Source organism: Vigna angularis, chromosome 4, assembly GCF_016808095.1.
Source record: "Vigna angularis cultivar LongXiaoDou No.4 chromosome 4, ASM1680809v1, whole genome shotgun sequence".
Lineage (NCBI taxonomy): Eukaryota > Viridiplantae > Streptophyta > Magnoliopsida > Fabales > Fabaceae > Vigna > Vigna angularis.
The window spans coordinates 5,572,421-5,589,652 of record NC_068973.1 but is presented as its reverse complement, the minus strand read 5'-3'; the positions used below and the strand labels follow the sequence as shown (position 1 = coordinate 5,589,652).

The following is a 17,232-nucleotide window of genomic DNA, read 5'->3' as shown; positions in this document are numbered from 1 at the left end:
CCTATCATACTAATTTCATGAACACGAGGATCAATGTTAATTGTATTTTAAAATAATTAATAATTATATTATTTCAGTCTTATTTTAAGTTAACATATAAAATAATATTTTAGTATTTAAGTGGAGATTTTGATTTAATTCCCAAAATGAGTAAAATGTTCCATAATATATATTATTACATACCTATTTTGATAAATTGTTTTGAAATTTTGCAAATTGATATTTAAAAAGTGCAATTACAAAATATTTATCGTAAATCTTAAAAAATAATTAGAGGAATTCGTACACATTTAAGTAATACATACATTCTTTTAAAGACTAAATTGTAATTGGTCTATACCATCAATAAAAAAATCTAAAATATATCATTTAAATCTTCTCAATCTCGTAATAAAAAAATAGTTTATTATTGATAAATATAATTGGTTGATAATTTAAGTTTATTGATCGATAACTAAGAATAAAAGTTCATCGATAAAAGGTTCATTAATAAATTTTACTAATAGATTACAAAATTTATCGATAACTATCACAAATATGCTAATAAATATTAGTCGATAAATTAGCGATTAATTTAGTCATAAGTAAAATTTGTCAATAAATCTTAGGTTTAATACATCATTTGGTCTTTATTTTTAGGGGTTTGGTTCAAAGTGATCCTACCTTTTAAAAAAGTTCTGTAAGACTCCATATTTCGTTAAAAAATGTTCAATCTGATCCTTTTCGCTCACGCCGTTAAAAACATAACGGTGCAAATGCCACCGTGGCCAAACCTGAGTAAGCTATGCAGTTTGATGAATACGTGACACGTTTGAAAAGGTTACTCTATGTAAATACTTAAAAAAAATTAAAATGACGTAAGTTAGGTGCAAATCCCAACAACCACACCATCTGAAAATCTTCCAACTTGGTCCAAAATCACTCTCTGATGATGATGGAATGACAACGCCATTGCATTTGCATCAGAGGCTTCACCCCAATAATCCTCACCTTTGGATTAACCCTCTTCACATAACAATCACCGCAGAGCAGATAACTCCCTTTTCCAATAACTCCCTAGGAAGTTTTGCCATCATATTATAAGCTTCACGAATCTTAAATGAGAAAATGAATTGCAAATCCTCTCTCTTGAGCCAAATCTTAACCCCAAGTTTCCCAGAAAGCTTTGGCGCCAATTGTAGAGAGGACTCAATTGCTACGTCGTAGACCTTCGAAGTGAGAATATTCGTCAAATAACTCAACGCATTCATCACGCCGTCGCCACCACTGTCGGACCAAGACCGGTGGGGAACTGCACCGACGTATCCCGGTGGGTATTGGAGGGAATCCGACGAGACCCGGGGGCGCGGGGAAGCCACTAGCTGGGTATCTTTTTGCAAGTGAAGAGTTTCAATGCATGTGGGGGCCACGCTAAGATGAAGAGAAATATTATATTTTCTTCCTGTATAGTGTAGACATTGGAATCCAGAGAGTTAGAAAGAGTTCTTGATATTGACATTTAATGGTTTTCGTGGTAGCTACCTTGGGAGGGAAATCATAATATGGTTAATATCAAGTGCATGAAATTGTTGTTGTGCATGTGCTGTTATGTCCCTTGTTGATAGGTAAAGTATGCAAATGATATTTTGAGGTTGCATGAGTGGATTATAAGAATGGTGAAGGGTTACAGGATAAGGTTTTCGTTGTGCAGATTTTAAATTTTGGGTCTATAAAATAGGTCTAGGGAAGCTAAAGAATTTTTCTTTGAAGATATAAAGATTGATGAAAGAGGTGCAGAGGTTATCTAATGGTCACAGTTTTGTTGTTAATAAGCAAGGATTCTTTGTTTTAGTTATATTGATGTCGTCCTAACAGTGAAATATCTAGTTTTATGGGTTTCAAAAATTATATCATTTTTGAGTTATTATTGTGTGCAATAATATATAGGGTGATATAGGGTGGAATCTGGAGGTGATTGTATAAAACTAGTGCATTGTTGGTAGTGTCGAGAGAAATATTCTCTCTCTAATCAATACATCAATATCTCTCTCTTCAACCATTAAAAGCCGTTTCTCTCTCTCTACATTTAATTCTTCAAACAGTCATTTGCGTTTCTCTCTACATTTAATTCTTTGAGTCATGTATTCATCTACAACTCACTCAGGTTTGACCACGGTGACATTTGTACCATTATGTTTTTAACGGCGTGAGCGAAAAGGACCGTATTGAACACGAAATATGGGGCCTTACTAAACTTTTTTAAAAGGGTAGGATCACTTTGAACCAAACCCCTAAAAGTAAGGACCAAATGATGTATTAAACCTAAATCTTATAATTTGGTCTTTTTCTTTCTCCTCCCAGTCTTCTTATTTTTCTTCACTAGTGGAAAATGTATTTTTTATAGCGATTTTTTGTACCGGTTAAAATTCACCAAGTATAGAAAGTAGTGTTATAGCAATTTTGTTTTGTAAATATGAGAAACTTTTTTACATTGGTTACAAAAAAACAAGTATAAAAAGTGATGCAATGACAATATTGTAATAAAATACAAATATTTTATACAAGTTGCAATCCAAATAGGTATAAATTTTTTTTATACCTGTTAACCTTATAACAAGTATAGATTATTGATGTATAGCGGTTAAATATTATAACAGGTATGAAATATTTTACATATTCAATTTCTTTTCTCCACAATACTTTCTCTTCTCTGCAAAAATTCATTTCTGTTGTCATTGTTCTCGTTTGATCGTCGAGATGGTTGGATGAAGCTCATCTTTGGCGTTTGAAGTTGTTCGTCACATCTTCTATCTCACATTCACTCACTCACGAAGGAGCATTCACATCTTCTTTGCCTTATTTTCTCTCTTGAACATCATAGAGCATTTCTCGCGTTGTCTTCCTCGAGATTTCAGTGGCGCGAGAGCTCATCCTTCACCATCATAGAGCATCTTCCTCACCTTCAGGTTAGGGTTTCTCCCACATTTTCTCATCTTTAACCGATTGAAACTTCATTTAAACACCATTTCACCTTCGATCTACATCTTCCACCGATTATAATCACATTCTACTGATTATAATCCATTTCCACCGTTTAAAACCCCTTTTCCACCGATCAATCGATCCATTCTAAGGTTCCTTGGTTCCTTTAGGGTTTTGCACCGTTTAAAACTCTTTCGACCATTTGTAATCCCTTCCCACCGTTTAAAACCCCTTTCGAGTTCTCTTCATAATTTTCATTGTTCCCCTGCGTAACTATACTATGAATATACATGGTATGGTGGTATTTTATGACATCAGAGGGCCTGCACTCTTCGGCTCAGGCTCTTATTCATGTGTTGGAGTTAGATAAAAGTTTCAAACTTTCTAAGAATTAGTTAAGATTATGTGGAAATCAAAAGACACTTTCAACCTTACAGGGAGCTGCTGTCATGAAGAGGTTTCATGTGACAGTTTTTGGACTATATGTTGATTCAATATTTCTTTGCCGTTTCAAAAACAAAACTTTCGTGCATTGGTTAATATATAGTTCAGTCACCCCTAGGCTTGTGAATTACTATCTTAATTTTCAAAATACAATATTTGTTTAGTTCTGAATATTGGTATGGATGTTACAACTGCGTTTAGTAGCTGTTGTGTGCTGGGTTTGAACTGTATGCATATGTTTATACCTCTTGCTCTTTCAAAACCCATTTGCACAACTTTTTCAGTTTCAGAAACCATTTTGCTTTTTTCTGTCTCTGCCTTTTCCTTGACTCGATCGTAACTTGATGAAAGTAAATAGAAACAATGTTCAAGAAAATTAGTAATTTGAAAACAAAAACAATATGATAATAATATCAAACAGCCTATATATAATCCTTGTCCTACTGAAAGTACCACAAATCATAATAGAATCAGTATTTATCAAAGAAGACTTGTTAAGAACGAAAAAGTTAGATGAGTTATCAAGATTGGATGTTTAAATTAAATTTTGAATATATCATTATTCATTATTCACAATTTTGTTAAGACAAATAATAACATATTGGTTAAATCACTCCTGCTTTCCGAATATCATTTTCATTAGGGCTTCAGCTGCAGCAAGCAAGTCCATGTCTCTCAGAATAGCAGCTTTAATAATTACCAGAAGAATAAACCCTGCATTTCATCCCCAACTATTTCTCACTCATAAATACTTCCAAACTATAAGAAAATTCATACTTAATATTTGATAAAAGTATACTCTAACAAACAAAAACTAACACTACTCAGTAAACAGTGTCAGATTCGCATCTCACAAACAGTAAAATCTAAAATAATATATATTAATTTATTAGCATCTATTTTCGAAAATCAACGTCATAAATAACGTGAATAGAATCCATATTCTTCCTGCCCTTAATTCCTAGAAGGATCCTTCGTTTCTTTTCATGGCTTGTTCTCCATGAAAAGAACATATAGTCTTAATTAACGATATTGTCTACCATAATACTAAGACAGTACATTTTGGATGTCGTTTTTCAAAACATACATAATCAACATGTCCTCTATGGTGATTTGAGTATGATTTGCTCTCCCTTGAAACAAGAATTCATTTTATGATAACTAAGAAGACATTTGTCCTTCTTCAAGTTGTTGGTCTTAAACATTGAGAAGTTTTAAATATTTGAATCTCCAAGACATCTTTTGTAAACGCCAACTTTCTCAAAACTTTCTACCTAATGTTGATTTTTTACACAACAAGTTAACCAACTTTATTTTTGCATACAAGCCTTGACCAAGTCTAGATACAAGACAAGAAAACTTTATTATCCAAACTACACAGGAAGAACAATAATTTTTAAAAAGATGAATAGTTCCAAAACTTATTTTAGAGAAATCTTAGGTTAAAATAGTCCAAAATAATATATTAGTTGTTGTTTCATGTAATAAATAATCTAAGCTAATACATTCTCAAAAAAGTGTTACGAACCGAAATTAATATGATTGTGTAACATAAAAAAAATATATGATAAGTTTTTCACCATAATAAATAGTCGATAATTAAAAAAATAACTTGTATATTTATTAGTCTGTGTACATTTTGGGAGTTTGGTTTCGACCGGTTTATATTAAACTGCCTTTTTTTATTTGTATGAAATATAAAAAATTAATTTTTTAAGCTTTGCTATATATGAGTTTTTGATTTAATCTTTTGTGATTTTTTTTTTTCATCCTGTTTTGAAGTCACTATTTTTTATTCCTAACCTCCACTTCATAACTAGTAAATAATATAGCTATTACCGATCTTAGAATTTTTCTTTAAGTATTTTAGATATGCTTATGATCACTTGATTTGTTATAGTTAAACCCCCAATCAGTTTATGGATGTCACATAATACAAGAATACAAAATTAGTGATTTTCAATTTCGGGTGAAAAAAGAAAGAAAAAAAAATGTAGAAACTAAAACCAAAACACAATCATTTTATACCAAATAAAAAACGTATTTACTTTTAAAAAATTATTAAAAAGATTGAGTAGAAAAATCATTATCGTGTTGCTATTTTTCTTTATTTCTCCCCTTTTCTGTTTATAATTTGAGAAGCTTATAAAAATTAGTGAAGAAGAAAAAAGAAACACAAAAAACATATATAAATACAAACAGAAAAGAAATCACCACATCACATTCTATCTAGTTAGTGGCAAATAAACCACTTCACTTACTTTTCTTTTTGTTTTTCTTTTTTTCTTTCTTTTTTCCATTTTTATTGCGTACTGAACTTTTCCTTTTGTTCTTGCAACACGTGTCCCAAAATCCATTGTTGGTGTCCAAAACCGTGCTGAAACCATTCCCACTTTTTAATAGGAATGAGACATAGTGATAAGTGGTCACGACCAAACCTAAGAAGAGTGTCCACGTTTCAGATTGTTAGGAGTTAATGTTGGTAACCTTGGCAAATATGAGGTTGCTACTTTGAAAGGTGATAAAGCTTCAATTTTTTATTTTTTTTGTCTTCCTTCTTTGAAGAGAATCTTGTTGTCAAAAAGTAAAAGATGTGTAAGAAGAAGGGGAATGAGAAAAGGGTATGGAAAGAATGATAGGATCTAGAAAAGGGGGAAGAACGTAAATAAAGGAAAGGTGTATAAGTGTAAAGTAATGTTCTTGAAAGTGATTATGACAATTTTGTCGAACTCAAGAATCATCCAGAATCCTCTCTAAGAAAATTGGGAGGAATGATTCGAGGAATATAGAAATAATGGATTTAAATAAATTTGAAAATAAATTTTATTGTAAAATTTGTGAGATATTTAATTAATGTGATAAATTGGAAAAAGTTTTTATAAATTAATAAAAAGTAATATTATAAAAAAAAAATTGATGTTAGACCGTAATATAAAATGATATTAAGATGAGTTAGAATTATTTTTAATGAATACAATTTTTTAATTATAATTGATCTGTTTCCACAATCAAGTTGTTAACACAGTTGAACTGTCTTTACATTCAAGATATTTCTACATCCTAATTGTCTCTACAACCGAGCTTTCCATAGCCTAGTTATCTCAACATGAAAAAAAAAACAAATAAATGATCTTCACCATCATCATTTCCATCACAGGTCCAACAACTCTCCTAACCTAACACCACCAAAAAGTGGCAAACATGACACACTCAAACCAGGTTAGTTCTGTAAAACAACATATTTCACATGCAAATTTCTTCACATGAAACAGGATGGGATGAGATGTTGATCCGCTATTCCACATTTGCACTCGCCTATAAATTACTCCAAACAGAAAAAGAAAATAATTGCAAATCGATACCTCCTATTTCATTTCAATAATAAATCCATGTAAAGGAACACTATGTAAGACTTATGAGAAAAGAAGAAAAATAAACAGGTTTGAGTATTCCAAAATAAAAATGTAAAAGAAATTTACCCTAGTAATACTTTCGTATTGAAATTTATATTTACGGGATTTGTGTATCTTTGTACAATTCATAGGAAAAATTTAGTGGAAATTCTACTTCTTGGACTTTTATAACAGAAGAGGAGAGGTTGGGGGAGAAGAGTTATGCACCTTCGAAAATGGGAGAAGAGAAACCCATTTAATGATTTCATAATTTTAAAGAACTTACCAACTGTTATTGTTCGTGGATAATGACTGATGTCATTTACCGATAATATTATAGATAAATATATCTACTGATAAATTGCGAAGTCCATTATCGACGACTATAGCTCGTCTGACAACTATCAAATCTCTAATCCGTCAGTAAATGTGTTTTATTGACAAATCATCAGTCGTCGTTAATAATATGTCGGTGATTTTAATAATTTTTGTAGTGATAATTTCACAATTAACATAAATAAAATTTCAGAATCAAAACGTCTATAAATTTTGCAAACATTAATGAAAAAGTTGATAAAGTTAAAAAATATAAAAAAAATCAAATTTAAAAATATTTCAAATGTTTATTTGCTAATCTTTTTTCTTATACACCGAATATTATATGGAAGGAAATCACACAAAAGAAATATATTCAACTAATAATTCAAATTTAAAAATAAATATTTTTAGCTTTTAAACTTCAATAAAATTTATAACAATAACATTAAATTGTAAGAATAATTGAAAGATCTTTATAGTGATGGTAATATTACTCTTATAAGAAAGAATTAAAAGATAAAAAAATTAAGTATATAACAAATCATCAAAATAATATCTTACATAATAAAATAAACAATAAATAAAATATTAAAACATGTAAAAAAGATAAAACTTGATATATAACATCATAGAAAAAAATATAATTAAATATATGATAACACGAAAAATCTAAAAAAGTTTACTAAATATTAGAATACTTAAATTATTTAAAGATAATAAAAATTGTTTTAGCAAAAAATAATTTTTTTTATATAAAATAAATAAGATCAAAGATAATAGAGCGACATAAGTTTTTATATCTAATAAATGAATGACTTACTCAATTAGACATTTGAAAGAAATTTTTTGATGTGAAAAAAAATAAATAATAAACAAAAATATTAAAAATAAGTAAAAATAATGTCATGTGATACCTAAAATATATTTTATTCACTCATAATCACAAAAAAAAAAGAAGAAAAAAAGGTAATCAAAATTTTGAGAAGAAAAATATCTCGATGATATGTATGAATTTTTTGAATAAGCCAAATAATTATAAAAGAGAAGAATAATTGAAAAAAAAATGAATATTATTCATACTATTATATTTGAAGAATTTTTGTGAATATTGTTGATATATATATTATATATATTATGTTTATTTTGAAATATTACAAATTATATTAATAATTTATAATTTTATAAATATATTTAATCATAAATTATAAATTTTAACTTTTGAAAATTCTTTATAAAACTATTAAAATTCAATAAATAACTCGTATTTAATAGACTTAGATATCTTTTATTATTCAATTTGAAGTCAACATTATTTTTGAACTCTAGAGCCAAAGGCGATAGTTTGAATCTCCTAAAGTTGAATTTAGGCCACGTTTAACTCTTACTTACTAGAGCTAAATCTTCACAAATTAAAGAGTAAAAGAGGAAAGTTTTCAAAATAATTTAATTTGAGAGACTGAAAATAATTTTTACGAAAATATGAGAAAATATACTATAACCAAACCTTGTCAACAATCTAAATGTTATACGTAAAAATAATTTGCAACAAGCTCATCAGTTAACGAGTCAATCTAAAGTCCGTAAATGAAACAAACGTCATTTCTCTCACACATACATATTTCAACTTTGATCCCCATAAAATTTTTATTTATATTTTTGAATGTATAATTTAGAATTTTTTTTTTAATTTTAGATTATACATTACATAATACAAAATATAATATATAATTCATATTACATATTATGAAATATAAAAAATTATACTTTAGATTGTATATTTTAAAATAATAAATCAAAATTGTATTATATTTCGGATTTTACAATACAAGAATTTATAGAAATTTAATATAGAAGTGCATGAACATACTGTTTTAATAAAATTATGAATCACGACTTTTGTACATTTGTAATGCAAACATTCTTTGGTTTGAAAATGGACGAGACGTGGTGGTTTAACTTTTTTATAAATAATTTACCAAAAGATAAAAGAAAATTTAATACAATTTTGTTTAGTTTAGTTAATAAATTGAAGATATTTTAATAATTTAAAATAAATGAATATGAAAACAAGAGCAAATATTGAGCTGACAGTCATTGTTACAAAAGGTATGCAGAGAAAGAAATAAATAAATATATACCTAATCATTCATATTTAAGAAAATAAAATATTCTCATATTAATATTACTTAATTCAAAGTTTTTACTTTTACCTATCTCTGCCAATTGTTACATCCACAAGTACTTGTTTCATAACAAAGAAATCCATCGTACAAAATTAAAATCATACGTTTGTTTTCATTCTAGTACATTATCCATATGATATTTATATATAAACAAAACAATTATGCCACATAAAACGTTTTCTTTTTTCATTCAATTGTTTTAATTTATTTAAATTAAAAAGATAAACGATCGTGATTAAATTTTTATATCAAGAATACTCAAATATTACTGACCAATATATATCAAGGGGATAACATAAAATAAAATCGTATACATCATAATTAACGTCTTAAAATAAATTTAAAAAATAAATAAAAGGGTTTATTAATGATAAAAGTCTAAAGTAATCTAAGTTAAATCCTAACAAACTATCTCCACGGCAAGTCTCTTGGTAATACTTCCACACGTGGTTGGACCAAATGTTTTCTCCGAAACATCAATGGAACATGCTTTTTCGCCAACACATTCCTATAAAACCAAATGTTTAAGTTATTAAAATAAACATGGTTATCACCTAAAACAAATCTTAATGAAAATAAAGTAACACTGAAAGAGAATTCTACCTTTTGCAAGACGGACAATGCCTTCGTTTTGCTTTCACAACTGCCTTTAGTGAATGCTCCACACACTCCTTTGGGATCACCAAAACTTGCAAATTTAATTGCAGATATTGAACGATCTTGGCAAGACAATTCCAAGGTCTTGTTCTCATATGCATTTCCACATGCACTACCAACAGCAATAGTTTGGAAGTTCACCAATGAAGGATTACCACCCATCTCCGCAAACAAAACCAAGATATTTTCACCATCGTCACGTAAAAAGGAGCGAGGAACATGGTACCTGAACCATCAAAAACATAACTAAATTAATATATAAATAATGATACCATGATCTACTTTTATATTCATCTGACACACAGTACAGAGGTAAAATAGTTATTAAAATATAAATTTTTGTATTTTTTCAAGAAAAAAAAGTAAAAAGTAAAAAAATAGTAGTATTAAATTAATGTAAAAATTTTATGTGTCTCAAAAGATTAATTTTTCTTAATATATTTTGCAAAATATATATATATATATATATATATATATATATATATATATATATATATATATATATATATATATATATATATATAAAATGAGTGTAAGTAAAACCAACCATCTTTGTGTCGGGTTCCCACAATTGGTAACACATTTTGTGTCAGTGTACTCTCCACGGTAATCACATGGCTCATCACTGCAACCTTCTGCCTCAGCCAAATAATTCGGCCAAATACGTCCAAGATTTTCACCATTCACCCATGCATAGCCTTTGCCCATTCCTTTTAGATCTACCACAACAGGGTCTGACCCCATAGGAGCTTCAAAGGCGGTCTTCATATTATACACACATTAGTTTGATTTTGAGTTGTAATTCAAAACAATATTTTAAAAAATTAAGATCAATTACCTTGTACCAAGTGAGCATTCTGTTTGTGGGTAATTGTTGAGATTCCCAATTGGTAGACAAGTCTTCACTAAAGAATTCATGGTTCCAACCATTCAATCCAACTTTGTATAACCATTTGTGTGATGATAAATCCTTAGTGATCATTTCATCATCTTTCACACTCACTAGCTCTATTGGCCCAACAAGACCGGAATGCCATGTATCAAAGTATGGTCCATAGTTCTATATTTCAATATTTTAAAAAACATAAATCAGTAAAATACAAACAGATAAAAAACAATTATTATTATTATATAAATTTAAACCATGAAGGGCTATAAGTAAGAACCTGAAGTCCAACGGTGACACTAAGCAAGCTTATTGTATTTATTCCATGCTTGAACTTAATCTTTGACTCAAATTTATCATTGTGAATTCCATACGTGGCCCAATGAGAACCTTATTAAGTAAAGAGTTGTGAGAACTTGTTATAAATTCTAACACAAATAATACAATGTTAATTAGCACATGAATCTCAAATAATACCAATATGTTCTCCATTAACGAATGCGTGAATCACATGACCGCTACCATTAATCCTAAGAGTCGTATTTTCACTCCAAATTGGATCATCATGCTTGAGATGAAGTCTGTTACAGAAAAAAAAAATGGTATCATCAACAACAATAAAGAGGAACAAAAGAACTTAAAAATCAAAGAAAAAGGTTAAGTGGGGAGTGGTTACTTTGTCATGTACCAAAGATAGTCACTGGTATCACTAGCCATGAGTTTTTGATCAATAAGTGCATGTGCAGAGATGTTGCTTTTAGCATGAAGAGCATTATCAATATTCTCTGACCTCCAGGTCCATTTCAAAGCTATTGACTCTTTTTCTTGTTTATTTTCTTTGATCATCAGAGAGGTTTGAACATTCACCTTGTTTAAGTAAATATAAACTTAGCAAGCAATAACATACTCGTTGATTATAGAGAACAGGACATAAAAGTTTTCTCTAACCTTGGCAGTGTTATACTCTTCATGTTGACAATTAGGAAGAAGACTGACCGACCATGCTGGAATTGTATACTTATTTCCTCTAAATGTTAGGGTGGCATCAGTGGTGGTGTTGGTGTTGCTCAAGAAACAACTTGATGATCCATTCGTGGCATAAACGGTGGCCTTAAATTTGAAAACACATTGTTACAAAAACTTTAGTCTTAAAAAAAAAAAACAAGTTACCAACTTTCTTATTATTTTCGAATTCATATACCTTAACAGAGTTTCCAAAATCTATCTCGGAGACTTTCCCATTAGTGAGAGTTTCCTCCATGGACTTTAAAGCACTATGAAGCTCTTTGAGATGACCCCATTTTGGTTGAGCAATGTTGCCTACAAAATATTAGTAAAAATGGATTAGAGGTCAAAGTGTTAATCCATCAAGAGGATAATCAATAAAATAAATACATATAATATCTAATTAAATTCAATTACCATATTCATCAAGAGGAGCATCATAATCATATGTAGTGGTGATATATGGACCTCCAGCGGTTCTACCGAAATTAGTCCCTCCATGGTACTAAAAAAAATAGCACTTTAGTATAATTGAACTAAACAACGATACCTTGCATGATTAATGTTTTCAATTGTGAATTTTTGTTATTGCTTACCATGTAATAATTTTGGAATGTGCCTCCGGTTTGGAAAAATCTAGCCACAGAGTAAGCAACATCTTCGGCAGTCCTGTGTGGATCTTTGCCACCCCAATTCTTGAACCTTAAATTCATCGAAAAAGAAAAACATAAATATAAGCTCTAGTAATAAAAATGTTGTTTTTAATTAAGAATTTGGAAAACGAATGAATAATATTAGACTTACCAACCAACCCAGTTTTCGGTCCACATTTTAGGACTATTAGGATTATTGGGTTGAAAGTTGTCACAGTACCAACCATTGCAAGTATTGATCTACACATGAAATTTAAAAACTATTAGCTTCACTTCACATATTAAGTATTTGACTCATAACATAAAATGCATAAACAAATACCATTGGTTGAGGAGCATCGGACTCTTGACACATGATCCATGGAACTCCAACGTGCAATGACTCGGCCATATTTGCACACCAATTTATGTAAGCTTTTCCCGCTTCTCCATAATGTGAAATTACGTTACCATATTCATTTTCAATCTAAAATATCATTCACCACGTTAGGATTAAACACTTCAATGAAACCATTCTTTGAAGATTGAAACGAAAAGAGAAAAGTACCTGAGTAAGAATTATGGGACCATCTTGAGAAGCAAAAAGTCTCTCTTTTTTCACCATATCCACGATCAAAGTAGTGAAATTTTGCATTTCATTCTTAGTTCCAAAATAAAAGAATAGAAAGTCAACACGAATATATTTTGGAAAAAATATAGAGAAAAAAATTAAATAAAATAAAAAAAATTAAGCATTACCATAAACACATCATTGACAGTCCTGATCTCAACACCGGGTAGATTGTATACCCACACAGGAATCCCTCTGAAACATGAAAAATTTTATAAGCTTGCATTTCATAAAAATACCATAAAAGAGATTGAAAAGAAAGGGTGATGAAATAATATACCCATAGTTCCATTCGGCACAAACATATGGACCAATGCGAAGAACAGCATAGAGACCAGCGTCTTGAATGGTCTTGAGAAATCTAATGAGATCATTGTTGCCGGAAAAATCATAAACACGACGAGAAGGTTCATGCGCATTCCAGAAAACATATGTTTCTATTGCATCTAAACCTCCTTCTTTGGCTTTCTTGATTAAGTCGGGCCACATCTACATATGATTAAATTACACTGAGATTAAATTAATCTGAACAAACCATATCAAATTAACAAGAAATCAAAATAAGAGTAATGATTACTTCAGGCGTGCTTCTAGGATAATGGATCGATCCTGATATAAGCAATCTTCGTTTACCATCAATCTTGATGGCCCTTCCATCCTTTGAAACTTCAATTGCACTAGTGGCCAACAACAAAACCAGTAAACAAAATGTCAAAGAAAAAAGCTTTGCAGTAGCCATAGTGACTTGAGTAGACGTAAAACCGTGTCTTGTTTGTATTTATAGAAGAAATTGTTAGTTTCCTTCTGTTTATCATATCTTTCTATATCTATGTATTTATAAAAGGAATTGTTAATTAGTTTCCTTTTGTTTATCATCTATCTTTATCTTTATCTAAGAAGAACATTTTATTTTTCAACAGAATAATTTTCTGTTTCGTTTCCTACTTATCTGTTTTGATTAAATTTTGAAAACCTTTTATACATAATTTATTTTTAAATAATTATGTGAGTGCTGACTTATTTTATTTCATTAGTATAATTATTTTAAATTAAAGTAATTGCTTATTCAAATATCATTGGCTATTTTATATTTTATTATTACGTTATTATAAAAAGCTATCAACTGGTTATATATGAAAAAGAAATTATACCATTTAAATATTAACAAATAGATAGAGAAGGAGATCAATTATGTTAGTTACATTTAAGGTTGCGTGATTCCAAACCTTATTTACATCTCCTTTTTTTCATTTTTTTTTCCTTTTGTTATTCATTTATTTAAAACTCAATCAAGCGATTATACAATTCTTTTATCTTTTTTTCTTTGGCTTTAATTTTCCGTTATCACTTTACTCAACCATTTATTATTTTCTTTAGAAATTCACATTTGTTTTTCGAATTTGTGAAATTAATATTTGAGTAAATTTTTTCTTAGTAAAAGAATTATATCTCTTTGAAATCTTATTTCAATCCTTTTCTTTTCTTTTAAGAGTCTTAAATGTTATTTGTTTTGTAATATATATAAATCTACAGTATATATATATATATGTTTGCTTTTTTATACCAAATTTTAGTTGACAAAAATACTTTTATATATTATGAATTCTAAGTTTTAAGGTTAAAGATATTTAAATAATTTTTATTTTTTTATTTTAAATTAAAAATAAAAATTATTAAAATACTCCTATAATTCATAATATATGAAAATATTTTTGTCAACTAAAATTTAGTAGACTTTAAAAGATTACATAAGTTAGTCAAATATATATATATATATATATATATATATATATATATATATATATATATATATAATGTTTTAAATATTTAGCAACATGTTTGACTTGGACAGAAACAAAATCGTGTGACAATAATTTTAACAACCTTATGTTATGTATTGATAGAGATTAAGGAATTGTTAATTTTGTAACATCCCAATATCTCACGCCAGATAATTCATAATTTATATATTGTAACATTACATTTACGGTAATATCCCGTAATCTCACACTTATAAATTCATAATTAATATATGTCTACACATGTTTTAAACTCAGATTTCAACTATAATCTCATAAATATAATTCGAATTCTTCTAACTTATTCTTCTGTCTCTCCCTTCATTGGCATTGGATCAGACGACATTCCTTCATCTGCTCCCGTATAACGAATTATACGATCATCGCACATACCCAAACACAAAACAAACACAAACAAGTAGGGTGAGCTAACATGCAACAAATCATTTAAAACATGTATAATTACCTTGATATAAACATCATATAATAATTATGTTCGACACCCTCATACCACAATCCCTGTTAGACACTCGTCTCACAATACCCAATAGACACTCATCCGGATGATACGTTGATGAGCGGTCACGGGAGGTTATGCACTTGGAATGACTTCTACTTCTTCTTACAAATACACTTCCAAAATACTTCATACCATTCACAAGGTTAGTCCCCTCACTATGTCCAAAACCGGCACATAGACCAGGACCTCCTGCTCCTCTCACCACATAATTCATCCCTCTCTACTTGAGACTAGATGATTATTAGAGTATCAGGATAACCTCCAACTACGGGACCCTCAACATCAACATATACACAAATACTATAATATTATTGAATCTCTCCACGAGACTCATGCCATACTCATATTCCTCAACTCATATTATACCATTACGAAATCTACCCCTAATCCTCATACACATACCCTGACATTACAGAATCTCTCCGCGAGACTCATACCATACTCACATTCCTCGACTCATATTATACTCTTACGACATTTCCCCGTAATACTCATACATGTGTAGATGCATAAATTCAAATCAAATAAACTTCAATCATTTCAGAAATCATACAAACTGAATATATTCCAACAAGATATATTACATGATAATTTAACAGTACATAATCTGTACACAAGATTTAAGTTAAAAACCTGTCGAGTAGACTTCCAGGAAAGAGAGGTGCGTCACAATGGACAACTTAAGTACCAAGTCTTTCCTTAGCCAAAGTGTTCCTCAACTAGTTTTTAACAAATTTCTTATTAACAGATTCAAAACAACAGCATATAATATTTATACCGAATATCAATATAGATAAACATACAGTAAGCATTAACAATATTCATACATAATTTCAAGACATGAATAGTAATAAAACAGTACTAAATCATAATATAAAAGCTTAGAAAAGTTAGCTCCCCTACCTCTATTCCAGACTTAATCTCCTGCTCCGAATTTGTTTCCCCCGAAACCCTTCAGAACCTCTACTCTTCTTGCAACTAAAAATTTCTCCCTAACTCTTTCTTCTCTATTTCTCAAGCTCTCACTTGATTCCTCTTTTCTTGGTGCAAAATACCCTTCCCTCCTATGGCTATTTATAGTAAAAAAAAATTTACTATTCATTAATATTTTAATATTATTTATTATTTTAATATTATTTAAAAATAATATTTCAATCATTTTCTCACCAAATCTGATCCTAACTTCTACCTACTACTTACTTCCATGCTAAGGAATCCAAATGCTGAAAATTTATTTTTACTATTTACTATTCACTTTTACTATTCACTTTTTACTATTCACTTTTTACTATTCACTATTCAATTTTTACTATTCGATTTTTTTTTTTAAAAATTTACTAAATAAGTTATCAAAAATTTTAACTTCTCCTTATAAAATTACTATAATTTTATATCCAAAATTTATATTTTTCTATCCATTAAAATTATTATTACTAATAAAATGCTAAAATTTACTATTATAAATTTTTTCATGGGTTTTACAAATTTCATTATGTTTATCATATTTAACTCATAGTACAAGATTTTGTGCTTCAACAAAATACTTTTCTGTTATATTTGTGTTGCTTCTCCGTTTTAATTAAGTTTTGAAAACCTTTTATACGTGATATATTTTTTTTATAATTATGTGAGTACTAAATTTTGTATTCTGTTATTTTATTTCATTAGTATAATTATTAAATTTTGTACATCTTTAATAATTAAGTAAATTTATGCATGAAGTTGTGTTAAAATAAATATAGTGTAGGTTTTTCTTATTTTGTGATTCATTATATAATAATAATACAGTTTAGCCAATTAAATT

General features: G+C 28.9%; 1 protein-coding gene across 1 annotated transcript; it reads right to left on the bottom strand.

Moving 5' to 3' along the window:
• Nucleotides 1–9,563: 9,563 nt before the first annotated feature.
• On the bottom strand, nucleotides 9,564–16,499 carry LOC108322631 (beta-galactosidase-like). Its single transcript, XM_052876562.1, has 18 exons — nucleotides 16,332–16,499; nucleotides 13,687–13,786; nucleotides 13,390–13,598; nucleotides 13,238–13,304; nucleotides 13,047–13,139; nucleotides 12,822–12,965; nucleotides 12,651–12,739; nucleotides 12,443–12,548; nucleotides 12,264–12,351; nucleotides 12,043–12,161; nucleotides 11,790–11,951; nucleotides 11,518–11,708; nucleotides 11,319–11,422; nucleotides 11,122–11,231; nucleotides 10,794–11,015; nucleotides 10,503–10,717; nucleotides 9,902–10,181; nucleotides 9,564–9,806 (listed from the first exon to the last, which is right to left on the bottom strand). The coding sequence occupies exons 3-18, from the start codon at nucleotides 13,596–13,598 to the stop codon at nucleotides 9,699–9,701; spliced, it is 2,307 nt and encodes a 768-aa protein (XP_052732522.1). The 5' UTR covers nucleotides 13,687–13,786; nucleotides 16,332–16,499; the 3' UTR covers nucleotides 9,564–9,698.
• Between the last annotated feature and the right edge of the window lie 733 nt (nucleotides 16,500–17,232).